The sequence below is a fragment of the Anarrhichthys ocellatus genome, unplaced genomic scaffold, assembly GCF_004355925.1.
Source record: "Anarrhichthys ocellatus isolate YVR2014 unplaced genomic scaffold, GSC_Weel_1.0 scaffold27, whole genome shotgun sequence".
NCBI classification, from domain to species: domain Eukaryota; kingdom Metazoa; phylum Chordata; class Actinopteri; order Perciformes; family Anarhichadidae; genus Anarrhichthys; species Anarrhichthys ocellatus.
Window position 1 is genome coordinate 5,521,333 of NW_022280057.1, and position 27,266 is coordinate 5,548,598.

General features: G+C 42.3%; 2 protein-coding genes across 2 annotated transcripts in view; both read left to right on the plus strand.

Annotated features, from left to right (window-relative positions):
- LOC116391916 (trichohyalin-like) overlaps window positions 1-11,676 on the plus strand; it is a 23,163-nt gene extending 11,487 nt beyond the window's left edge. Inside the window, exons 14-15 of the mRNA XM_031862920.1 lie at window positions 5,319-5,458; window positions 5,660-11,676. Coding sequence (XP_031718780.1) covers window positions 5,319-5,458; window positions 5,660-5,754 — 235 coding nt within the window. The 3' untranslated portion in view covers window positions 5,755-11,676. The remainder of the gene's footprint in view (window positions 1-5,318; window positions 5,459-5,659) is intronic.
- A 14,019-nt stretch (window positions 11,677-25,695) lies between these two features.
- kcnip1a (Kv channel interacting protein 1 a) overlaps window positions 25,696-27,266 on the plus strand; it is a 16,330-nt gene continuing 14,759 nt past the window's right edge. The window contains exon 1 of the mRNA XM_031862922.1: window positions 25,696-26,659. Within this exon, the coding sequence (XP_031718782.1) occupies window positions 26,602-26,659 (58 nt within the window). The 5' untranslated portion in view covers window positions 25,696-26,601. The remainder of the gene's footprint in view (window positions 26,660-27,266) is intronic.

Here is a 27,266-nt window from a genome sequence, read left to right on the forward strand (position 1 = left end):
AATGCGACCCTGTCCAGAAAACATGTCTCCAAATTTGGGGATTCAAAAATGTTTCTTTAAGAGCTAAAGAAAACATTAAAAAACGATTTGATTACGAGACAAATATTTTGTCACAAAGCTGAAAATACTTTTCTGCTCTTGGAGATACATGGTTTACATATGACAGTTACAATACATTTGTCTAATTAAACTCTGTGTATATAATGAATTATAAAACTCTTACATTTGACTGTTTATTCAACCTAAACACTTCCCATCAATGACCACTAGATAGCAGGCATTCATGGATGACTTTGTGGGAAGTACTTTGTGTGCGTGTGTAACTCAGTGTCTATATCTGACAGGTGCTTTCACCAGAGATTTAGAGGGTTGGATGATGCTTACAAAGACGTGCTCAGGTAGCCTAAAACATCTTAGTGTCTGCGCTCTCATTCAATACAAACCAGGCACAGCCCCAAGAACTGAGAGAAGAAGAAGCATCAGCAGCTTAAAAAAAATGGAGCCTAATAATCACATGCTGCTCTCAGCAGCTTTGGGAACTCCTCTGAGAGCGTCATCGCTCGCGCTCAGCAGAAAGAGTACCAGGTGGAGGAGGGAGTGTGTTTGAGTGGAGGGATATACGTAGGTGTAGCACTTCGTACTGTGAGCACAAAACATTCCTCGTCTTTTAACAGTTTCCTCTGCTCCGCTTACTCACTGTAACCTTTGCATGAGCATCACACACGCACAACAAAAACGTCTCGCACTACAGATGAGTATTAAATTTCTTTTCCCTTTTGTACAGACGCCATGCCATTGTTTGCAGTGGTGGAAAGTAGGTCCTCAAGTGAAGGACACATTTAAAAGATACTTGCACGACCATTCCACTTCATGTCACTATACTTATAGCTCCACAATTCAGAATAAATTATTGCACTTTATACGCCACCGTATTTATTTCACAGCTTGACTTTACAGATTAAGATTCTACATAAAAACTATATTAGAAAATATGATGCACTGTTATAGATGTAACTACATGAGTTAAAAAGATCTCTTCCTTGACCAATTACAACACTAACATGTTACAGAAATAATAATCCAATAATACAACATATAGACTTTACAGGGGGCATTTGTCTGTGTTATGAGTACTCATAACGCTCATACGTACATTTTGCTAATAATACTACTCCTCTCATCACTGAACATCGTAGATTAACCACATATTCAGTATCAATGCAAGCTCTAGTGTATCTCCTCCAGAATTGTAATTATATTGAACATACTGTATATTGTACAATTCATTATTATCTAATTTGTGGTTTAGTATCTTTTTAACTGGGTCAATGCAAGCAAAACATTTCTCTATATACTGAAGTTCGTTCCAGCCTTATTAGTACTTAATATAAGTACATCTATACAAAAAAATGGGTCTGCAATACATGTATGAGAATAGGGTGCATTTTTGGCTCTATTGCATGTTGGATCTTTTTCACCTGTCATACACCCGTTAGGTTTGACTCAAGATTTAGATGAACCGGAGGTCTACTGTAGCCCTGTACTGCACCAACTAAAGGAGCTACAATAAGCACAACCGGCCCCCGAATCAGCCTGAGAGAAGCTCAGATGGACCCACAGGACTCTCATTACACCCACCTTCATTATTAATTAACACACACTCCAACATATATGATGCCTCAGGACAGTAGTATGTGCGCTTCAGGTCTTGTTTGCATGACTTAATGACATCTATGTTCATACATTTTCCATGATGTTAATGATGCCATAGCTCAGCTCTGACTCTTCCCATGTAGGCCAACATGGGAGTTGCAGTAGGGAGTGATGGAGGAGAGATGGGAGGAAAGCAGGAGCTGTAGTTAAAAGGAAGTGTGCATGCATGACTTGTCAGGGGGGGACGTCAGTCACAGCTGGGCTCAAGCTTCCTGAGAGGATATTCTGTTGTGACGTTTGAAGACACTTCTAGAGCTTTCTTTGTGTGTGTGTGTGTGTGTGTGTGTGTGTGTGTGTGTGTGTGTGTCCTTTGCATATGTGGCTGAACGAGTATCAGCACTGCAGGGCATATCTTCTTCTTGCAGGAGTGTGTGTGTGTGTGTGTGTGTGTGTGTGCGTGTGTGTGTGTGTGTGTGAGATAGACAGTTGCTATCAGCAGGTTGTCTCAAAGGGAGGCGGTGGAGGAGGCAATGGTGTGTTGAGGTTTTAATTTCCCCCAGAGGGGACGTTGTCACTCCATCGCTGCCACTGACATCCTGAGCATCCCGAGCCTAAGTGGAGTGGAGGTCTGGAGTGGACTTCTAGACCTCCAGGGCAACGTTTGCTGCTCACACCCAGGGACGAGCTCTAAAAGTGGGTTTCTCTCGCCTCTGTGTCTGGACAGATGGGTCTTGATGCTGGAAGGTTTTGTTTTGGTGTGTTGAGTAGTCATACAGCAGTACTGTTGTAGTGTTTGTGTGTCATTACACGGGTTATGTGTGGTGTATGTAAGTGCTTGAACTTACATGGGTAGTGTCATATTATGCAAACACATTATGACACTAAAAATGGCATCACAAGGAAATGACCAACTGCTGAGCGCTTATGCTTTTTGTATGTTTACAGATTTGGAATTTTGTATTCGTTCTTTCTCTTCACAGTGTTGAGATGCCTCCTTTGTTCTCACCATCTCTGAGTCTGTTGTTGGAGCCATATCAGTCCATCTCAGTGCCTGTTATATTTAGAGGCAAACCATTATCAGAGCTTACAGCTGGCCCGCCTGTGATTTAATTCTGACAGATCTACTGTGTTCAAAGCAATCTCCTCTCTCTCCTCGCTCATTTTTCTGCCACCCCCTCTCTCTTTTTCTCTCTTTGTCCTCTCTTTTCTCTTCTCTCCATCTCTTCTTCTTTACACTTTCTATATTACTTTCACCACTTTAAGCCAATCTCGGTTCTCCCCCCCCCCCACCTTTATACATCTTAAGCTCTCAATTTCAATTCAGTCTCTTTTCTACAATCCTCACATTCTCTTTTCATCTTTACAATTTTCCCACTCAAGTAGTTTATATTACTGACTTTTTTCTCTCTTTTCTTTGCCTCCTTTTTCAGTTCAATTTGAAGAGCTTTATTGCAGCCCCTCTTGTTTCTTCTCTCCTCCACTCTAGTTCTCTTTCAATTTTCTCCACATCTCTATCATCTACAGTGCCCATCAGGTGCTCTCCACCTCCTACCAGGAAGAGAAACCAAGAGCTTCATCACTTTGCGCAAATCCACATTGAAACGAACATCAAACAGCGCAACTTCTAATTTGGGAAGAGACAAGCAATTAGTTGCTATTACATCCTTGAATCTGTGTGCAAAGGCAACCCTAATCTCATTAATCATGAACAATGGGGCCGTAATAGAGAAGCATGTTTATGCAAATTCCGCCGCACAGTAATTTCCTTCACGCTTGACAGCCAAAACAGCGGTGGCGCCTCAGAAAACAATCCCCCGTCTTTTCCTCCGCTCAACCGTTTGACTTGCTTTTATTTCCCCCCACCTATCCTCTTTTCCTTCTTCTTGTTTTCTTTATCCCTCCTTCCTCTGCTTTCATGAAGTGTGGAACTTCAGAGTCTGTGGACAAGTATTGATGGCAGTCCCGGTTTGACAGCAACAACCCTGAGATCGTATGGGACTTTTATATCCCCCAGCTCATTCCCTTTCTCCTCCATCAATTCTCTCTACTTCTTCTGTTTGTTATGCCTTTTATTTGCATTTTTATTGTTTCATTGCTTGCCTCTCTCTACCACCCGTTGTCTGTTTACATCTATTTCTTCATTTCTCCTCTTAACTTTGCCGTTATTGCGTTTTTTCCCCCCTGTTGCATGCTAGCCCTTAGTCCAGTATATGTGATGTGGACTAAATATAGCCCAGAAGGACGTTATAGGATTATGTCTCTGCATCCTCTTCCTGCTTTCTTCTCTGCTCCTTTACTCCTCTTTCAGTTCCTTTCTTCTAGTTCTTCTCATCTCTTTTAGTCTCTCTATTTCTCTCTCACTTAGTTTCAGGTGATGATGATAGTGTGTAAAGCTGGGTCAGGATGGATTAGAGGCCTGTTGAAAGTCAGCAGCATGTGATGCCTCACAAGATTAATAAATTGGCAGTCCTGCTGTCTGGCTGGAGGTATGTTGATGAGTTAAGATTCGGGTGAAAGGAATCAATAAAGAAGAGGATCTTTAGATACATACCAATATATATATTAACATTAGGTGTTGTATTGTTGTAGAAGTACTGCCGTGGCAGAGAGTAACTTAATACATTTACTCGAGTACTGGATAATTCTGGGGTATCTGTTGTTCAGTGTCTCCATTTTGTGCAACCGTTGACTCTTACAGTGACCAGTTCCTTTACAGATTAAAACTTGACATGCAAAATATGTGATGATCTTTAAAATAAGATCAATTGTTATTGCCTTGTAAACTGTCCTTAATCCACACGCATGGTATCCTTGTTTCAGCACAAACTCAGTTATGAGTCCATTACATTCATAACATGACAAGTCAAAGTATAACACTGCCAGGATACAAAATACATGAAAAATACGGGCTCCTATTAAAACAAATCCTTCATCATACTCACACACAATATTATTATAGAACAGTTCTACATGATCACTGATTCACTAGTTCCTTATTTATACAACAAATACAATATAGAATTAATATAAAGTCTATTAATTGATTTTATTAATAACTTTTTTTGTGCCTTTTTCATTTCAAGTCTGCCCACTGAACCACTGAAACTATTAATAATTCAAGGTTATGTTTAAGTTAAGGTTTCGAATACTTCACCTACATTTAATAACCTTGCTGTTCATATTCTTTAAAAATGTATATGATACAATACCAATGATGATTTTTAAAATGTTTATTTATGCAGCAATCAGCTCGTATTTGTATTTTAAGTGTCTAATGTTCCGTCCCTTGTTTGTCGTTTCCCTTAAACAGGTAAATTAAAAAGATATAAAATACAAAAAGGGCACAAATAGCAAACAAAAGACACATTGACTACCTTAATATCTACATTAACAAGTATATCCTATTTTTAATGACGGTGGTCCCATTTTGAAAATAAATCATTCTTGAATGTAATTTTTTTTCAGCCGATGAGGAGTATGTATGTGTTACTGTATAAGGGCTGTGGGAGGGGTTGAAGGAGGAGTGTGTGTGTGTGTGTGTGTGTGTGTGTGTGTGTGTGCCTAGAGAGAGAAAAAGAGCGAGCTCAGTGTGTTTGCTCTGCATCGTGGGGAGCTGTCTATTGTCACTGGTGCTGAAGGTGGATTTCTGCTTCCCCACTTAAAAGGGACGATGCATTTGATGAGCAGGAGGGAAGAAAAGAAGAAGAGGAGGGAGAAAACCAAGAAAAGCTCATGAGACTTCTTCATCGCTGCCACCCCAGAGGCTGCCTGCAGATTGGAAGGAAGTTTCTTGGAAACTTGGATTGTAAGAGCACCTCTAACAAGCTTTAGTTGTCTTACTTGGACACTGGGTTTATTTCTCTAACACACTTCCCCTCTCTCTTACTCACTACCTTTCTGTCAAGCAGTCACTAATTTGGACTCATTCAGAGGTGGGATGGGGAAGGTGGAGGAGGGGAAAGCAAGGGAAGAGCACCGTTTCTTTTTTTTTTTTGTCTCCCTCCAGCTCAGCAGGACGAAAGGCGACGCTATAAGAGGAGCTCTCTCTCTCCTCTGACTCTTTCACTCTGTTGGATTCATACACTCCACCAGAAGAAGTAGTATTGATTGCCACTTTGACTTGCTGCTTTAGACCTGGAAACCCCTGTCCTGTCCGCCGTGTCCCAGGTCGCTTCCAGCATGGCGGGTTGTGCCAAGCGCTGCAAACAGGGACTTGTCAAGTTTGCTTTGTCCCTGCACAAACTGGTCACTGGGACTCTCATCAAAGGTGGTAAGTGCTTGAATGTGTCTTTATTGCTTTGTGTTTAAGCGCAAATTTGTGTTTATGTGTGTAAGTTCTTGTACAGTTGCAAGCTCCAAAAGTAAACCCAAGTGTGTTGTGAACAGTTTTATTGCAGCAGGCAAGGCCGTACATTTGCATCAATCTTGTCTCCTCTGCATCTGCTCTTGTCTGCAGTTGACCCCGTTCTGTTCAGTGTGTTCTCCAGAGAGGGCACCGAAGGAGACAGGGATGAAGGGAGGAAGCAGCTAACAGAGAGGAGAGATAAAGTTGATATAGGACAGACTGTGTGTGTGTGTGATGAATGTGAGGTATAAAACATGTCGGTGTGGCATCGGGGGGAAAAGAAGCTGCACACACACACGATGCTGAGAGGAAGGGAAGGGTTTTACTGTTGTGATTCATTAGTTGTTATTTGGCGTGTGTGCGTGTGCATCCATGGTTCGGGGCCTGTATGTAGGGGTCCTGTGTTTTTTTGTGTGTCCATGCATTAGAGTGTATTCTTTAATCATTCTGGTGCTTTTATTGTTGAAGCAGTGCAAGGGAATACACACAAAGCTTCAGAAACTGTATGCAGCACAGCAGCAGCCTGGAGGCACACACAAAAATCACACACACTTACAATATACTGCTCTTTGAGCCAATTGACATTTTGTCCAGAGGGATGGGAAACATCATAGAAGTCAGTCACACACATACATTAGACGCAAAAAGACATCACACACATGTTTGAGGATGGTTCAAGCATTCCGTCACAGTGGGTAGAATTGCCCACAAGGTATCACACACACACACGCACATACACGCGCGCACACACACACACATATGTAATGAAGGAGCTGCTGCTGAGGTTTGGTTGCGTAAGAAATTACTACTTAGAAGAAAATTCATAGTCAAAACAGGAAGCAGCAGTAAGCATGAACAGAAAGTCTTTCTCTATCACACACTAAGAAACTAAATACACGCTTGCCCAACAGCACTTAGAAGCACACACACACACACACACACACACACACACACACACACACTGCACTAATACCCCCACACAGATGCAAGATGGATATTTAGTTGTTCTATACCGCAATTTTCCAGACCTTCCTGATGAAGGTCAGATAACACAAACGCTGCATCTCTAATGTGTGTATGAAAGTTAGGAGAATGTGCAGGAGCTTCTTAAAGGACTTTGATTTATCTGGCTTGACAATGTCCCCTTCATTGATTTAGTACTGCAGTGAGAGACAGATGTTTAAAACAAACAATGGTCAAAACAGAAACAGAAGAGGCCAAGACATGAGTTTCCTTACATCCTACACCTTCCATGATGCAACTTGTTAGCATCTTTCATTAGACCCTCTTACACTCCTACAGGCTGTGAGGTCCTTTTCTTGAAGAGTAAAATGATCCGTGTGTGTTAAATTAGCAGAGTGCCCCTTTAACCCTTTCTCTTTCCTCTCAGTTTTTTTTGAAATACTAATAGTACTACAAAAAATACTGCTGTTATACCTCTTTCAACATTAGGACATGGTCACACATGCAAATACAGGTGAATGGGGCGATATTTGAGTTAATAGTGGGGTCAACCACTCACACTTCCCATGTGACAGTGTGCTCCTCGACAAGAAGTGTTTCTTGTATTTACTTCTGAGAGAGAACAGAAGTTGCTCCCTTTAGGTACTGTAAGCAAAAATACAAAGAATCAACCTCCATAAAGGCCAAGGTACAACACTTAAACTCCAAATATTAAATATGACCCGTACCTTCAAAATTCATGTAGGATTAATTAGAATAAGATATGTCAATGACTGTAAATTTCAAGATATAGATCCATTCATCCATCCATTCACTCACTAGCACAGCCACCAATTTTCTTTCTTCAATTAGATGCCGACATTAAAGGTTAAATAGAGCCAGTACTTTCTGTAGCTGAAGGGCCTGTCAGCCTTTTCTACACTTCACTGTGACCTTTAACAGTCTGCATTTTAGGAAACTTGTAAGAGCAACGTTAATATATTCACTTCTCCAGTAGCAACAGGAGCTCCATGAAAACTACTGAGAAAATACAGACGTTTTGTTTATTCAGTGGACTGAAAGACAATGCAAATACAGGAATGCTCACAGTATTTAGATATGTGTAGAATGACTATCAGAGCAGCATTGACCTCTGCTGGTAGCACTGAGAAAATACAGATTATTAGACAGAAAATCACATACTCTAACCTGATGGGTTAGCTCACTAAAAGTCAACGACTTGTACTTGATTCTGATCTTACTTATCGTGTTTCCTCTTTGAAATTCATACAACATATGTGCTGCATACCACCCACTGTTAATTGAAGTCCCTAAAACTCAGAGACGTGTAGATTTTAAAACAGCACAAATGACTCATTATCCAAACGTTTAAAGAGAAAGTCAAAATGATTTGAGAGGAGGTGAAGCAAGGGGCCAGGACTAATGTATAAAAAGTCTGTATTTCAGTTAGAGGGGTTAGGAATGGAACATCTCGAGGAACTTAAAATGTGTAGCACACTTTGTTAGTTTGCAAATGTTTGTACGTAATGTACTGGACAATATAAAAAGGTAAAGACGTGGCTTGGTAGGTATCATGTAAAATGTTGTGTGCACTTTTTAACATCAAGTAGGTTGTGTATTGGCAAAAGTGTACAACAAACTGTAAATCTTAATGCCATGTTTTCTACTGTACTGTTGAGTAATTGTTATTTTTTGTTTCATCCCAAATTTCAATTTCAACATTCATGTTGAAAAGATCTTAATAGGGTTGTTCTATTTTAGACCCTAAATTTATATTTTTGCTTCCTGATTCATCGTAGCGGATCCATTTATCCGCTGTGATTCCAGTCAATCTCATTGAGACACTAAAAATATATATTAAAGCTAAAGAATCTAGTAAATAATCTTAAAACACAACCACGCTATGGCTGCATGTCTGATTTGTTTGCTTCTATTTCAAAGACATCTCAGGCTGGAGCTCACAGACCTCTATAGCTGCAGGCTGATTGGACCAAATCCCTTTCATCGCCTCCTTTTTCTCTTTGTTCGTCTCTGACTTTCTGTCACTTTCTGCTCTGTCCTAAACTTCTCTTCGGATTCTCGTGGACTCTGAAAAACCCTGTAAACTTCCTGTCAAGCCATGCCAGGCTGTACACCAGCCTGCATGATTTCACTTATCCTTTCCATGCAGGTTGCCCTCCGGTGCCTCCCTCTGGCATACAGGTCCACCCTGTTGGGCTGCAGAACAGTGTGCTCTGTGTTGGGCTGGGTATGTGATACGCGGCCGTGGCTCAGACATAGACCGGTTCGATCCCCAGCTCCTCAAGTCTGCATGTTGAAGTGTCCTTGAGCAAGACTCTGAACCCCATATGGCTCCCAAAGGCTGTGCCATCGGTGTGAATATGTATTAGTTTAGATCCTGATGGACAGGTGGCACCGTGCATCTGCCATCAGCGCATGAATGTGTGAGTGAATGAGTAAATGTTGACATGTGTACAGCGCTCTGATTGACCTGAAGACTAGAAATGCTCCATATAAATGCAAGCTCATTTAACATTTACCACCTGAGGGCAGAGATCAATAAACAAAACCGTCTTTGGCTGAAAATCCAAAGCAAAACACAGAAAATACAAATGAATCCCTTCTTTTCTTCAGCCTCCAGCTACCTGGTATTCGTCTAAATCCAGCACATGACCTGTATTGCATTCCATTGTTTGTATGTTTTACCACAAATAACAAAAAAATCTGCTTCAACTTTTCCACATCTGTCCCTGGAGGTTCTTTGGTAACCATAAACAAACCATCTTCAGGAGGAAACAAACGAGAAACTTCAAATGTGCAGACTCCTCTCAGTCTTCAAAGTACTACATGCATTCTTAATCATGCTCATCCTTCCTGCCCGTTTACCAGCTTGACAAGATGAGCTCATTTCTGAAAGGGAAAAAATGCTTCTGTTCATTGACAACAACTTACAAAAGATGACTCCACTGTCCTACATTTTAACTTCACTGATTATTATTTGAAAGGTCTTGAATGCCATGGATGATATTTTATGTTTTTTTAAACTTTGCATTTTTTTTTACCAAATCTCAGTCTTTTCTTCTTCACCGTGAGTTTCTCAGACTGCACAGCAGAGGGCGTCACATTCCTCCCCCTTATCTTTTTTCCAATACTGAAGTCATTGTCGGAGCAGATCAGAACCAAAGTGAAGTTGCATCTTAACCAAACAAAGCATTAAATATTCAGCGTCTCAAAGTGCCGGCTCATGAAGCAGCTCGTCCTCTAATGAATGATGACGGACACTGAAGGTGAAATTTCAAGCTGTGGGTTCACCAGCATCGGCCACGAGGACTTAGATCCGAAGTGTTCCTCATAAGTGCTGAATGAAGCATTCTGCAGCTCCTCTTTTTTCTTCATTAAATATTCCCTTTAGGTCCTCCCTCTTTGAGTCGGGGGGACTTGGCTTCACTTTTGTATTCAGAGAAGAGAATAGAAGAGAGTGACAGTAGGATGGATGAGTAAATGAGAACAGAGAGCTGGGAAGAAGTGTGTATATGTGTGTATGTGCATGATTGCACTCTCTGCACATATGTAGGTAAGCATGTGTGTATCTTTGTGCACACAAGCTTTGATGTTGGTGTGTGTGCTTTTCCCTGTGTGTGTGTGTGTGTGTGTGCACTGCTGCTTAGCTCCAAAAAAGCTGTCATATCACTTTTAATGCACCATAAGGGACACAGAGTGCATGTTTAATACGAAATATAATGCGTAATAGTTCATATGGCAGAGGCTCTCAGGGGAGGGGACACCATTCTGCCCCCCAGCTCTGTAATCAATCCCCAAGCTGCATAAAATGAACACTTCCATCACTCTTTATCTGCTGAGGAGGGAGGAAAAGTGAGACGTAGAGAGGCAGAGTCAATGGAGGTGTTTGTATTCAGTTCACAGAGACAGATTGGGCACTTTTTCTTTTTTTTAAAGAAATAAGACTTAGCTGCAGTTAGCAAAAATGTAAATTGCATTTTCATGCTGGTGTGTGTCATGTGCTAACTGTCTGAGTCTAGGAATAGTAGTGACAGGGCTCGAGTACAGTAGCACCCACAGAGAAGCTGAAGATGTCTGTTAAAGACTTATGGCAGTAAAACAGTAAATAGTTCACACAAGCTGAAGGGTTAACAGCTTGGTGTTAGTGTGCCTCTTACTGGTTTCTGTCCGTTGCAAGTTCATCTCGAGCTGACTGGGTTTTAAAGAGCTCTGAGAAATGTGTCGTCTGTGTGTCAACCAGAGAGAGTAGGTTAGATGTTGGCCGCAAAGTGGAGTTTTTCATCCTGACAGGTGACATAAAGTATGTGGGCGGCATACAGCAGTGAATCTTCCAGAGAGATTCAATGTGGGACAGGAAAACAGAAGCCGTGGGCGTGGCCTTGAGGAGAGAAATAGACTGTTGTCTTGGAGAGGAAGCTCAACACAGTGCAGACTCACCCATACATGTCCCTGTTCTTTCAAACATAACACATGATACCACGATCGATCCGGTGGGACTGGACACCAATACAAAAGCTGTGGCTCAGTGGTGGAGCGGGGTTGTCCTTCAATCAGAGGATCGGCTCCGCCAGTCTGTGTAGATGTGTCCTCGGTCAAGACACTTAACCCCAAAAATTGCTCCCCAGTGGGGTGAATGGATATGAATGATTAGTTAGAGTCCTGATAGGCAGGTGGCACTTTGCATGGTAGCCCCTGCCATCGGTGTATTAATGGGTGTGAATGGGTGAATGATGACACGTAGTGTTAAAGCGCTTTGAGTGGTCGGAGGACTAGAAAAGCGCTAAGTACAAGTCCATTTACCATTTAACAAAAAGGTCACAAAAAACATCTTGTTTTGAATCAGTTAGCGTAACAAATTGCTGTATGACTCATTTGTAGCTACAAGCAGTTTGGTTTGATTTGTCCAGAGTTCAGAAGATGGCATTTTGTCTGTGACGCTTATTGGGGCTTAAGAATCTACAACCATGCTAGCAACAGCATGCTCATAATGTCACTTTAATTGTGTTAGCATGCTATTCAGCAAAAAGTTCCTCAGCAATATATCTTCCCTTTACTCTAGATCAATTACAGACATCATTTTGTGCTGCAACGAACGATTAACCTGCCTAATATTTTCTCTATTACTTGATTAGCTGTTTGGTCTCAAACGTCTGAAAATAATAAAAAAATTCTTGTCACAATTTTCCAGAACCCAAGGTATTTTAGAGAGAGACGAGCTTCTTCTTTTCGTTTCACTGAAGCGTGATGGTTATGTGACAGTTTCCCATTTCTTTACACAGTCCTTTGCATATTTATTGAACACTGCAAGGTCTTATGAGTTGCAAGGGTTAGGGTTGTAGAGGGCAGACAAGGCAATGCTCCATAGTATGGTCTGCTTCTCCACATTCAGAGACAGGCTGAAAACACAACACTGTGATATTCTCACCTCTTAAATCTATATGACGTTACCTGTATAAGAAGTGGACGTAGTCCCCGTGACGTCACACATTGGTAATGGTTTGTGGACTACAGTTTGGCTTTGGAAGCCTCGAGTTTGGCATTTTGGCTTCTTGCAGTCAAAAATGACACGAGAGGGTGGAGCTAAGTTAATGCTGAAAAACGTTTTTTTTTAGGTGACCAAAATGTCACATAGTGGAAGGGCTAAAGTTGTAAGTTGTAAACACGGACACCTCCCAGACTGGACAGCTCTGTGGTAGAGACATGTCAATCACAAGGTAACCACGCCCTAAGCTCTTGTATCCGTGGCAGGATCTTGGAGGAATGATGTTTTTTTTTTCCAGTGCTGTGATTTGTCAGTGGTGAGGTCTTGTGGTCTTCATTGTCTATATAATAATAGAGATTATAGATTACAGTCCAAATACCACAGATAATCATTTTACAATCATAGAATACTGAGAAATCTGCAATTTTAAGAAGCTGGAATCAGCGATTTATTTTGCGTTTGACTTAATCCTTTAATGTAAAGATGATTTGTGTCAGCATTTGTAAAAATAGCTTTGGCAGTGTTATCTCACTCGCTGCACATTTATTGCAGTCAGGCCTTGTTGCACAGCTCGGACTAAGTTTGTAGTCAATGTAGCAGCAGTTGATCTCAGCAGCATGACACCTCATTCTGTCAGGATGGTTGAGCTTGTCTCCTCCACTCCTTACTCCAATAAATCAACCTGTTTGTTCTGATGACTCAGACGACACTGAGCTTGTTTGAGCCAGGTGCAGTTTTCCCTCCTCGTACGTCTCTCTGTTCCGCCATCTTGTTTCTGTCATTGCCTCCACTCGCTCCTTCACTCCATCCACCCCCTCCCTCCTCACCGATCTCCCCTCCATCTACTTTGTCCTCTAATTCGCTTCTCCCATTTCCCTCCCTAACCTCCTCCCATCTATCTTACCCTTCAAATTCTCCACTCTCATAGTCTCACTCTCTTCTCCATCCTTCCTGTAGTTTTATTATTATTGCTCCCCCTGTCTCACTTTCTTTGCTCGCTCCCTCTTTCCTTCCCTCCCTTCTGCCCTCCCGATCCTCTATTCTCATCTCCTCTCTTCTGTGTGGTCATCACTGTCACAGTTTCCATCCAGCCTTTGTCTGATAAGACCGGGCAGCGACTGACCAGCCAATTTATTATTCACTGCCTGCTCGCCACATTTCCTCTGCTTGTCAACACCTTCTTTCTCTGCTGTCAAATGCTTTCTGCCGTTCTGTCTAACTCCATCCTTTTCTTCCCTTACCCTCCATCCATTCATTCAGGCAGTCATCTCAATCTAGTAAACGGTCCATTGTGTAATGGTTAATAAAGGATGAGAGAGAGGTGGGCTTGCACTCAGAATGATCCACAGCACCTCGGACAGGGCTGTGTAGCAGCACAGATGATGTCAGGCTTAATGTCTTGGAAGAGTTTGGCCCTTGGCCTAATGTGATGAACCTGTTGCTGCTTAGTGTTATTGGACTGCAGAGCTATTTTAGTTTCCTTGTTTAAACCACTTAGACATTCATGCCTCAATTACTTTGTCTGTCTGTGTGTGTGTGTGTGTGTGTGTGTGTGTATCAGCAGGTTATCTCAAAGACTTATGAATTAGATTCCTTGAAAGTGATTACAGTAGATATTGGTAAAGATGTCTGGATATATGTGATACAATATACAAACCTAAAGTTCCTAAGGTTACTCGCTTTCTTTATGTAACGCTACATTTTACTGACCGGTTCATTCCTGATCATTTCCAAACAATTTTTCATGTGTTTCCAGGAAAGAAGCTTCGGTATTAATTATAGGTAAACTAGAGAGTGATCAGTTAGGACACACTTAATTCCAGTTGCTAAGCTAACATTAATATGTCTAAATAATACAGACAAGCGTACGATTCAGCATATACAAAGAGTAATATTTCCAACAATAAACGAATGAAGAATAAACATTTACCTTGGATTAAACAAAGTAGTCCTTTTCAGGAAATCAATAAGAAAGCCAACACAAATATGCAGTCTCTAAACTTTCTCTCTGTTTTCACTCAAATATGTCCCAAATTACAAAGAAAGAAAATTGACAGCCTTATGTGTGGCCTGTCTTTAGGTTTAAGGAACAAAGCCCTGCTGAGGCTGCACTGTAGGAATTATGACTCTTGTCCATCAGGAGCAAAGGAGGAAGCTGCATTAGCGATCGGGGTGGTTGGAGGGATTGTAGAGACCATGTCTGTCTGACTATTAATATGAACATTGATCTTTCTCCCTTCTTCTGACTCCTGGTCGCTGACTATGACCTCTTTCCAATTGATGTTGTGACCTATTCTGGTCTGATGTTCACAGACAGCTGATGTTGTCTGTTTCCAATGCTCTTTCCCTCCCCGGGTATACCCGGGGTCCATTTTACCCATGTAGTGTCTAAAACAGTTACTGCATGTGACGCCACCACTCATGCCTTCTTTTCTTGGGTTTGCTATCTTTACGTTGTAAGCAGAGATCCCACTTATTACAACCGACCAAAGTTCTGTCCTCTTTTTTTGCTACGTTTTTTCTTTCAGACAACTTTGCAGAGACAACAGCCTGTTTTTCACCTTTTCCATTTTTGGGGTTTTTCAGTTCATCCAGTGGATTTCCAATGTGTTTGATCAACCAAACACTTTCCCTGCACTGCTAGATGTGTATGTAACCCCTACACTGAAGTTAAACATCATCACTCCATCAAATCACGTAGTCCTATCTCGTCTGTTCAGCCGAGCTCTCACAATTTAATCAGCGTTTCAGTGTGTCGCCGCTGTAGTGTGTATTTAAGGAAACCTGTTTTCTCTCAGTTGATGTATTGCCACCTTTACTCGTGGGTGTTTGTATGTGTGCATCTGTGCTTGTGTGTGAAATGTGTTTGTTATTGTTTGACTTTGATTGGAAGCTGCTGCCAGATCTGCCTCTGTCTGGAGAGAATAGGAGAAGGAGGAGGTGTGTGTGTGTGTGTGTTGGGGTGAGCTCCTGCATACCCAAAAAATGTCTCTCACCATTACCCTTCAGTGGTCCTTTTCCTCTCTTCCTGCCTCTCTCTGCCTCTCTTCTCTTCTTAATTCTCTTTCTGTCATCCACTCTACACCTCCTCCTTCTCTCTCTTGATTTGTCTCTGTATTGATCCTCAGTGTGCAGCCAGTAGCTTTTAATGAATGCCATGGCCTAATGGCTTTATCATTGGCCTTGATGGCCTCAGCTCAGCCACAGCCATGGCTCGGCTGTAAATTGTTTTCTTAACTCAAGCCACGTGAGGAATTTCAATAGGGGCTGCAGTCGATGGCGTCGGTATAGCCCGCGGGGTGTAATAGAGGGCAGCAAGTGTAGTGATTGAAAGAGGGGTACATGTGTGAGGTGGACTGTCGTCACTCCCCTGGTTGTATATCTGTGTGATGGATTTATCAGCAGGCTCGACAGCAAAAACATGTTTGCTGCAGCGTGTTAATGCCAGCGCTGACATATGCAAGGCGGTGTTTCTGCAGATGTTTGGGGCTTTGTCCGTGACCCACACGCTAGCAGAATAATTACACACACACACACACACACACACATGCAGACACACACATGCAGACACACACCACCTGTCAGACTCATGCATGTAGAGGAGTAAAGCAGTAAATACGTACGTTGCCTGCTGAATAGCAAAGCGGGATGGATCAGTCTAGCCCTCCCTTATCTCCTCTCACCTCTTGCACTCTTCATCCCTCTCTCTCTCTTTTTCACCCCCTTTCCTCCCACCCTCACTCTCTCACTTTGCCTCCGTCTCCTCTTTCTCTTCTCTTTTTCTGCTCTTCCTCCTCGTAAATTTCTCGCTCCCATTTCCTTCTCTCTCGCAATATCCCTTGAGGTTTGTCCTCCCCTCCTCTCCTCTCACACAACCCTTCTCTACCATTCCCTCTCTCTGTCTCTGTCTTTTCCTGTGAAACAGTGTGCAATCCCTCTTCTCACACCAGACAGGCAAGGAGACTGAGACAAATAGTAGAGGGGAAAGAGGGAGCAGAGAGAAGCAAAGACAGAGAGAGGCAGATACGTAAAGAGACACAGAGGAATTGATAGAATGAGCGGAGGACACTGAGAGAGAGAGAGAGAGAGAGAGAGAGAGAGAGAGAGGAAGAAGACAGAGGGAAGCGGGAGGGTCTGCATGGTAGAGAGAGGCAGAACGGAAATAGGCTGCTTCGGTGACAGCGTAGAGGTAGCTCCGGTGTGCATGTGCGCCAGCTATTTCATTCACACTCTCTTGCTCTCTCACACTCACACTCACACACACACACACACACACACACACACACACACACACACACACACATCCTCTCTCTCTCTTTCTCCCCCACTCACTCATTCACTCACTCACACAGACACACACACACACCCTCGAGCAAAAGCAGCACAGCATCGTAGGTGTGAAGCAGCATGAGATGTGATATCTGTTCTTCTACACACACCGCTGGCTGAGGGACTAACTTAATTACAGCACACCAACCCACTGTACGCGCACTCACTAGCACACCTTGATTATAGGCGGGCAGACACACATACGGACGCACACTCCACCTGTCTGCAGCCAGGAGTCAACATGGGTCTCGTGGTGGGAACCTTTTCCATGCAAACCAAGCAGGTGAACTACCGCAAAGGTAAGAATGAATTTTTTTCTAAATTACCAAATTTCTCTCTCAGACACATGCGTGTGTGTGTGTGTTCACATGCATGTGACTGTCATATGAGAAGATCACCTGTCATGTTGCGTGTTTGTGTCTTAATTACGGAGTCGTGTATGTCATGAATATTGCACAATAAATGCATTATGGGAATGAGCTGAACGTATACAGAGCAGGGATGTAAAGTTGGCAAAAATGTTTTATTCATAATTGGTTTATGATGCAATCTCTGGGCCATCTGCTCTGTGGATTTAGAAATATATGTGCGTGTGTGTGTGTCTTGTAAGTGCAGCCGTGTCATTGGGCATGTCTATAAAAGGTGATGGTATTTACCCCTGTCTGCTCTCCAAACCAACCTGCTTCCTGTCTGCTCTGCGACTGTTTGACAGGAGGAACTGGCAGTGACATGTGTGTGTGTTTCCTAGACATAAATAAGAATGTGCAGCTTTGTCCATGACAACATTTATGTGCAAAATTCCCTCCTGAAACGCAGGAGGGTGAAATGGGGTCAAACATTTTGTGTATGTTGTGTGGAGGCTGTGGGCAGTAAATCAGTGTGGTGCAATCCGTCAGCCTTTGGCCATGGTCTGTCCTGTGTCTGTTGACCTCAAACCTGATGGTTATCATCAGCAGACACAGAGCTGCACCCTAGGGACTGAGGAGACCAAAAACAGTCACATCATGTTTCGCTACACTGTCACATGTAGGAAACTATCAGCACATGATATCGTGTAAAACAGGCTGTGTGTTACATATGCTGCTATGTAAATGTGCTGTGAATCTCTCAGCTGTCTGTATTTTCTGCGGTATACCTGTCAAACAATACAGACCATGTGGAGTATTTGAAATAGCTTTAGAGACCCTAAGAATGGTTGTAAAATACAGGCATATATAGCATCCTGCGTGGGTTGTTTATTTTAATTCCCGACCTGCGTCTCATTTCATTGCATGGCAACAGCTCTCAGCAGATACTTCAGATCTGTGCTGAGCTGATGAGGCACATTTTCACAGATGGAGCCTGAAATATGAAACCTATAGAAAGATTACTGAGGTAACAGGGAAAACACACGTGGCAGCCGTGTTGTCAAACTAACTATAGTTGGGGATGGCAGCAATGCTTACAAAGCAACTGAGATGTATTTTTAGCCCATTTTACAGTCTCCTCTAGTTAGGGTAACCTTCTAATTAGACAAATACACTTTGAAGTTTGCACTGTTTGGGAGTAGGAGGCCGATAGATGCGTAAAAGTGGGAGTGAAAAATTGAGAAAAGTTGATGTGAGGTTGCTCCTCCGGGGGCTGCAGTGTGAGCGCAGTGAATGTGTGTGTGTGTGTGTGTGTGTGTGTGTGTGTGTGTGTGTGTGTGTGTGTGTGTGTGTGTGTGTGTGTGTGTGTGTGTGTGTTTCACCATCTGCTGCTGTGTTATAAAAAGTGTCCTTATGAAAGCAGGGCAGGATTGCATGGAAGGTTGGCCTATCCTCGGTCACCACCCAACATGAGGTAACGACCAGCTGAGATTGACACAAGTCAACTTGCTGAGAATACAGAACTTTTCATTGTAAACAAAACATTTTCTAAAACACAGTCTCACTTTGAGGTGTGTCAAACTCACGAATCTGATGACTATGTGACTGGACAAAATCAAAAAGACTTGTGTTACGACATGACCGCTCCGGACATGGAGGGACTTGATATCCTCCCATAGCGCAAAGATTTGTTTGAAGTGTGCTGCCGATCATATCTTTCATATTTTTTAAACCAGCACACAGACTACAGATGATACCCGAGATTGTCACACTTGAATGAATAAGACGATGAGATCATTTCTCTCTCCAGCCTTGACTGTTCTCTCAACCTCTGTATTCACTGTCTGTCCTTTTTTAGTAAGTACAATTACAAACATTATATGCACCTTCTTTATTTTAATATTTGTGTTTGAGTTTGCATCAATTTGGATTTGAATTATAGAAATGTGTCTCAAAAATGAAGCTAACTGTGTTTTACTGTGTATTTTTAAATAATACCATGATACTATAATAAGTACAACAGGTGTTTGTGTTGATGTTGAAGCCTCTAGATTTCACTGTAACATGTACATCTCTGTGGTAATTACATTGTTTGAATTGGATCCTATCTTGGGCACAGAGCAGTATCTGCTCTTCCTCTCTTCTTCTTTCTCCTCTCCGTCTCCATCACCTTCTTTAAACAAGCGTACAAACAAAAAGAGTGTAACCCATAGATATGCCCACTGTAGGTGTAACTGGAAAAAGCCATAAACTAACCCCCACAACCAACAAATTATTTCACGACTTTTGTTATATACCCCCTCGTAAAAACGTACAGAGGTCCGAACCTCGGTGACCTCAATGATGTATAAATCTGTGCCTCTGGTAGAGCAGGTTGATGGTTTGATCCCCAGCGCTTCCTGTCCAGCTCAAAACATCCTTGAGCACTTAACTCCAATTGCTCTTCATATCTAGGCCTGTGCCATGCATGGTGATGATAGGCACTCTGCACAGTGCTTTGGTTTAAAAGCAATAAACAAAGGCCATCCATTTACAGTCCTATTCAGAGCTTTTTATAGTGATGAAATGCGTGAAAGTAATTGATAAATGTTGCTGTGCAAACTGACTGCTGTACAGGCTTACTAAATGAAGCCAGACTGATGCCGTGGCCTACATAAAGTTGTTGCTTTCCGACTAGAGAAGCTAGAGGCAGAGATATTAGCCAATGTCCTGCCCATAGGTTGGCGATAAAGAGTTTATCTATATGTATCTGTCGTCATCCGGGGCAAAAAAAAAATATATATATCCACTGTCACTGTGCACAAACTACTCTGCTCCTGTGAAATAGTTCCCAGTGGGTATGTTATAAACTACAAAACCTGCACCTTGCCAACTCATTCATCTCCTTGTCTGTTCGCTCCATTTGTTTTTGCCTCTGCTTTCATTTCTCCGTATACTCTCTCGCTCTGTCAAGTGGATTTTCACCCTCTTTCTCTTTGTCTTACCCGCTCTCACCTCATTTCACCTCCTCATTTTCTCTTTTCTTCAAGTTTTTCTCTTCTGTTTCCCGAGCTGCTCTCTTCTTGATCTATGGCTATTCGTCTGCCTTTGCTGTTTATCTCAGGGGTTCTGTCTCTCTGCGTCTGTCTCTTTCGCTCTATCTCGAACCCTCACATCACTTTGTTTTTTTTTTGCCCATGCGGAAGTTAACTTTGGCCTCCTCACCCACCTCATCACTCCAACTGCTTTCATGTTGAGTTTTAGTTTGGGGCCGGTAGAATATATGTAAATATACAGTATGTGTGTATGTGGGTCTGCTGGAGAACAAGTGTGTTTGATTCAATGTATCTGTCTGCTGCAGGGCTTAAGAGCTGACTGGAGAGGAGCCCTGTTTCCTTGATAGGCTTTACAGTTTCCACCCCTCTATCTCATCCCTGCACATCAAAAGAAGTGCACCAAAAGGGCCAATTAGGACAGCAAAAGAGCTTTATTAGGCACATGGCAACATGGAAACAGCTTTTCTGGCTAATGCCGGAAAGGATGTGTGTGTTAGTGTGTGACTTAGTATGGTCCTTTAATGATGGAATTGTGATATTACAACCTCATATCTCTTTTTTTTCACAGGGAGCATAATTTTCATTTAAAAACATCTGCCTGTCATTTAACATCCTCTGTTAGCGTTTGATCTGTCACTGTTGAAAATTAAACCCACGTTGGAGCATTTCATTAAATACAAAATCGATATACTGCATAAATAAAGATACTTCATTTGCATAATATTTGCAGGCAAATACGTTGCTCACTTCCTCAAAGATAAACAACATTTCCGATGCAGTATATCTCCGTAGACAGCTCGGCCCCGTGTTTGCCTTCAGGCCTTTGTAATACTGACGCCAATGAGAGAAATGCAGATGATGAATATAGATATCTTCTTAGCTCTGGCTATATGGTCAGGCCCGTATGAACATTTATGACAGCAGCGTCGCACATCACTTGAACTGAGTTAATGTGACAGCTGAAAGGAGACTCAACTGTAGATGTTGTCAAAGTAGCATTTAGCTCTACGAAGAACTGAAATCTCAGTGAGTTTGAATTGAATCAAAACTGTTCTCTTTTCAGCAGTTAGACATTGAGAGTAAACAAGCTGTCCAATGAGCATGAAGTATAGCTCTAGTAATCCTCTGAGTAAAACAATAGCACATAAAATGCACTCCAAAAGCTGTTGCTTCCTATAGGAAGGATTGTGTTGTTATGTTGTTTTAATTTTATTTAGCTTACGTTCTCATACCAACCTGTACAGTATCTGTGTAATTCAAACATTGGGGGAGGAAGTTATGCAAACACAACAAATTAGTCATTTATATCTGCATGTTTATTACACTAATTAGGCCCGACAGGAAATCTATTTTTTAACCTTTAAATGGGGCAACAGAGGAACAGAAAATAACTAATCCAATAACGTGACACAGAACAGTATATTTCTTTCCTTTTTAAATACTGAACGAACAAGCTAGCCTATGAGGGTCTATGTGTTGCCAAGTAAATCTACACTTTAGAGTTTGGTTTGTGACCTTTGAGAAATAAGAATCTGTTGCAGACAATGTGAAGGAAGGACAGAAGAAGACGCGCAGCTTCAATTATCTGCCAGATCAAATATAAATATATATCTTAATGTGTAAGAGAAAATGAGCAATGGGGGTCGTTTATCATCGCTGACATTCAAACAGTATGTCGTGTTTCTGTTTGTTTTACTGCGCCACTGTTTGGGTTACAGAACAATGTGACAGTGGAAATAACACACTAAAATAAGATCTGACTCTATGGATGTGTGTGTGCTCGTGGTTTTGCTGTAAATAATGCTTGATGCATCCTTGTGCCCTTATAAGCATTAGGCCAGTGAGTCAGGGTTCACAGTTATGTCATTCACTTGATAGGTATCATATTCATCTCTGCATAAACAAGGCAACAAAGCAAGAAAGAAATACAAAATATTATAATTTAGCATTGTTTACAATCGTTGCACCGTAGGGCTGCAGCTGTTTGATCACTCTGGGTCTGAAACTGCCCAAAACTGTAACTCCTCTCTCAGCCTCTTCAGTGACTGACACTTTGAGCTCTTTTTGTTATTTCTGTTTCAATCCGGCAGGAAAAACAACTCTTTCAACAACGTATTGAATCAGGAATCAGTATTTCCTGCATCTCCTTCATTCTGACAGTATGTGTGTGTATGTGTGTGTGTGTACTAAGGCATCACTTCCCATGTCAAACAAGCTAAGAGAATAACAGCGGTGCATAAACTCGTCGAAGAAGAAGACGACTCTATTCCCTTTGCACAGTCGTTCTCCCTCTGACTCTCTTTAGTTTCTCTCATCGATTCCCTCTTTAATCACTCTCTATCACCCATCTAAACTTCCCCTCCTGCAGTCTCTCACCTTGCATTGTTTTCCCCTCTCTACTTGCCAATCACTATTTCTCACTCTCAATTTATTTATGTGCTTACTTACCACCCCCCCCCCCCCCCCCCCCCCCCCCTTTTTTTTTCCTCTTTTCGCTATCTCCCTGATGACAGATCAATAGCGGAGGCTCCTTTAATTATTCCGTTTTTCATAATGTGATGGGAGCCGGCAAGAGGCTCAGCGTGCATCCACGAATAAAGATACAGACGGGTGTCTGTGTGTGAATTAATTTGGACAGCTGTAGATATTAGTATTGATTTTCCTAATGGACATGTTCTTCCCGGTCCAAAGCCTCGCTGGCCCTCGTGAGTAATTGCCAAAGCCTGGTGTGCCGACAAGACGGTGTCATACAGCTACATTACAAATTGATAATCTATGACTGCAGGATGGCACGGTTAGGACACGTTCTATGTTGTAGGCCTGCATGTTAGCACTGTTGGTCTGAATGTGCTGCTTTGAAGGAGTGAGCTGATTTTCTGGAGCTTCCACTCGATGGTTCAATCTTAATAAAGATCTTTAGAGTTTCATTTTCTCTCATGCATGCTCCCCTGTTTTTTTTTTTTAACCTCATTCTCTTTGTTCTTCAATCCCCTTCTCTGTAAATGCAATGTTTGCGTGTCCCACTCACACTCTTCTCTGCCTTTTCTTTCTTGTGATGCCACTCGCCCACTCTCCTGGCTCTTGTTACCCACTTCTTTCTCTATCTTCCGCTCTCTGCATCGCACTCTAATCTCCAGCTGGAAGCTTTCCTGGTGTGTTTCCTCCTTATCCTTCTTCATAATCCGCGGCCAAATATGTTCCCATCTCTCCCATTGCTGCCTTTTTTCCTTCCTCCTGATGTGCTGCTGTCCTACCTCTTCAAACTCTTGCTGTTTGCTCCTCTCCTCTGTCTCTTATCTTTCCTCTTTCCTCAAAAGTGTGACAGGGGTCTTACTAAACAGTCTGCAGCTATTCCTGCACATGCCTGCAGGGAAACACCAGGCAATTCGGCAGCAATGTTACACACACACACACACACACACACACACACATACACACACACACACACACACACACACCAACCTCTGGCTCTTTCTCTCTGCTCTACAGACAGACTTTGAAATGATTTCTAGAAAGTGAAACATTTCTGTCAGTGTGTGGAAACGGCCTGTCAGAGACCGAAGGGAGATGGAGATGACAGATTGGAACAAGCCGGGAACAGTGTTTGAAATGTGTTTGTTTCAGAGAGATTTATTGGGAGAGATGGGCGGATAAAGTTGTATTGGTTTAGGCCGTATGCTTGGAGACACATTTATAGATAGGATAGATGAGAGAGATGGATAGATAGGGTTTAAGGCTAAGGCTAAAGATGAAGTAGGGCACAGTGAAGATCGGGAGAAATAACTGCTTGTAAATTCCTATAGGCAGACTCTCTTTTATAGCAGAGCAAGCCGTGTGTTTGTGTGGCAAATGGTCATGCTCCATGGTGCTGCACACTGTTTAGATGCCTCGAATCAGCCATTCTTCCCGCCAATGGTTGGTGAATGGCCAGAATGTATGTGCATATGTGTGCTTCTCCGTGTAAGCATGTGTACGTGTGTGTGTGTGTGTGTGTGTGTGTGTGTGTGTGTGTAGGCAGGCTGTCCATTCTGTCTCTCTCGCTGTTGTACAAAAAATAAACCACACATCCGAGCATTCATGAGCCGATTTTCACAGAAGCAGATTGCAGATTTTTTTTTTTGTCACCAAACAAAATCTTTCCAGCTAAATCTTCCCATATGGCTTCCAAACAATCATCCCTCGTTCATTATTCACCATCAGCAGACAAAAAGTGGCCCATATTCAAAGCAGTTGCCACACTTGCAGATGCATTATTATGAACAGGTGGCTGGATATAACAGGACAGCGTGTCTATTCTCCAAATCGACTACTGAAAACTGACTAATGCATCATTTGCAGAAGCAATTGCACAACTATTAGACATTATGTTTTGCTCATTTAGTGGCAAAAAAGAGATTTGAAATGTTTTCACCCTTAATGCAAACTGTGACTTTGATCATAGTTGACAGTGACATGTTTACATGGGTCCTCAGGCTATAGCTGCTTTTATATTGAAAAGCCATCATGAGTGGATGAGATCCGAGCATCCAGCTAGTTCCTGTTGAGTGTTGATATTATTATCTGAACGCAGTATTTACAGACAGAATTTAGTGCTCTCTCCATTACATTCATTGCACAGCTATAGTTGTTATAGCCCATTACAGATTCAAACTCAGACTAAACAACATATGAAGGAGATAACATTTGTTCTAACCAGTTTCTATCCCAGTAATGCATTAAGAATTCTAACCCTATAATATAATTATATCAGTGGCAATTCAACCTGTACAATATTTTGCATTAACGGGGGTGTTGTACTTGACTTCATTATGTTGGGAGGTGTTTATCATTCTTTTTGTCCTCCCTGTTTACACACACGAGGAGGGCAGAATATTAGAAACAACTCTGATTATAATGCAGTCCAACACAAAACAACACTGACTAAATGATTGTATGATTTACGGGATCATAAAAGTGGACATTTGTATTGGATTGCATTAGATTGTATTGGTGTACCTGATAAAATGTATATTGCAATATAACACATTTTCCACATTTTACTTTTCATTAGATTCTGCTGTTTATACTTTTGTACATATAGCTTGAGCCCAGAATGCAGGACAGTGTGCTACTTTTATTTAAAAGTAATACAATCTGAGTCATTCTTCCTTGATAAATGTGTTGTATGTGCAGTGTTTGCCAGTTGTACGAGCACACTACACGTTGTTTGTCATCTGTAACTGTCTTAGAGTTTGTGTCGTACTTTCATCAATTCAGACCGTGTACCTTGTTTGTATCGATCAGGCTTTAATTATAATGTGATTTCATCTGGTGTGTGCGTGTATAGCTCTCACAGGCAAGAGCGTGTTCTCCTGCAGTATTATCTGACACTCGTCATGATCCCTCTATTTCTATTAAATATCTCATTCTTCTCATCCAATGCCTTTTCCTGCCTTTAATCTCTCTCTCTCTCTCTCTCTCTCTCTCTCTCTCTCTCTCTCTTCTTACATTCTTGACTTTAAGCCTTTTCCCTCCATTCTGCTCTCTTGCTGCCTGCTGTCTCTCTTCCTTCCTGCCCTGGGAGCCAATCTGCTACAACACACTCTCTCTCCATCCCTTTATCCATCCCCTGTTAAAGTCTATGTGGGGGTATTATGGATGGATGACCAGGAATGATGGATGGAGTGAATGGAGGTGTTGATGGATTGAAGTGGCCTTTTTTTTATGAACAAGCCCTGATGTTGAGGGGGAAGAGAAGTGAAGCACAGGGCTCTTCATCATTTTTGCACTCATGCGCATGTTTTCTCTTCACTCCATAATTCATATTTACCTCTCAAATCAGTACTTCAGGCTGTATCTATTTGCATATGTGTCCTCCGTCAGAGGGCAGCAGATGCTGTTATGTGTGAAATGTAACATGGCATGTTTGTTGTTTTTTTCACCAGAGTGAATCACGGTGCGTTATCATTTACAAATCAATGGGTACACTCATATTCATTTATAATTTAGTGAATCAACATCCTGGCGATTTCATACTGAATCACTGATGCTCTGCTTGGCTCCTGGCTCGCGGATGTATGTGGGAGTGAGCTAGAGAGAGAGTGAGAGTGAGAGATGGAGGGAGGCTAAAATCCCTAATAAAAAAACCAACGGTATTGGAGGGAGGGAGTTATAGAGAGTGCGAGAGTGAGGGGAGAAACAGGGGAGAGAGAGGAGCGCCAATGAGAGGAGGAGCGCCGTGAGAAAGCGTGAAAGGAGGGATGATAGAGAGAGGGGTTTCTGCCAAGAGCAGCCATTGAGAGAGGAAGAGAGGGCGGGAGAAGGGGATGAGAAGAGGAAAGAGGGCGAGGGAGTGTGTGTGTGCGTTCTAGCCGTCCAAACACGTGACAAAAGAGATACAGACTTCAGCATACAGGCGCGCTTGTTTCCACGACGACGACACCAAACATGGGGGCTGTGGTGGGTACGCTGACCATGCAGACCAAGACGAGGAGGCTGTCCAGGGGTGAGGGAATACATACACACACATGCATGTGCACATAAACATATGTAAATACGATGCATGCACACATATGGGCAGGGGAACTTTTGACAATGTGTTTTACTGTCTTCCACACACACGCACACACACTCACAAAAATACAGCGCACGTACGCAAGCTGCATAACAAAGATTAATAGCAGCTGGTATTTCAGTTAAGATGCAGTGAAAGAAAGAGGGCATATGGTTTGTGTGTGTGAAAGAGAGACCAACAGGTGTTCTTGCAGGAAGAAGAGCATATTTTTATTCGACAACAAAGTTTTAGTGCGACAGTGCGTGAGAGTGAGTCTGTGTGTGTGTGTGTGTGTGTGTGCGCGCAGAGCAAACCGAGGGAGGTGAGTGAGAGACATCTTCTCTGACCGTGTTTGAGTCAGCGCGTGTGTGTGTGGTTGAGTGATGTGTATGTCGCTCCGTCTATCTGGCCGTGTGCGCATCGACGCTGGTAAACGCACACATGTCGAAGGTATTTGTCACTCTGCTCACACACTGCTTTTCCGTCTTGCTGTTACCTTGGAAGCACGGTAGCCATGGCAACAATAGATGTCAAATTTGGGGTGGGTGCAAGAACACCT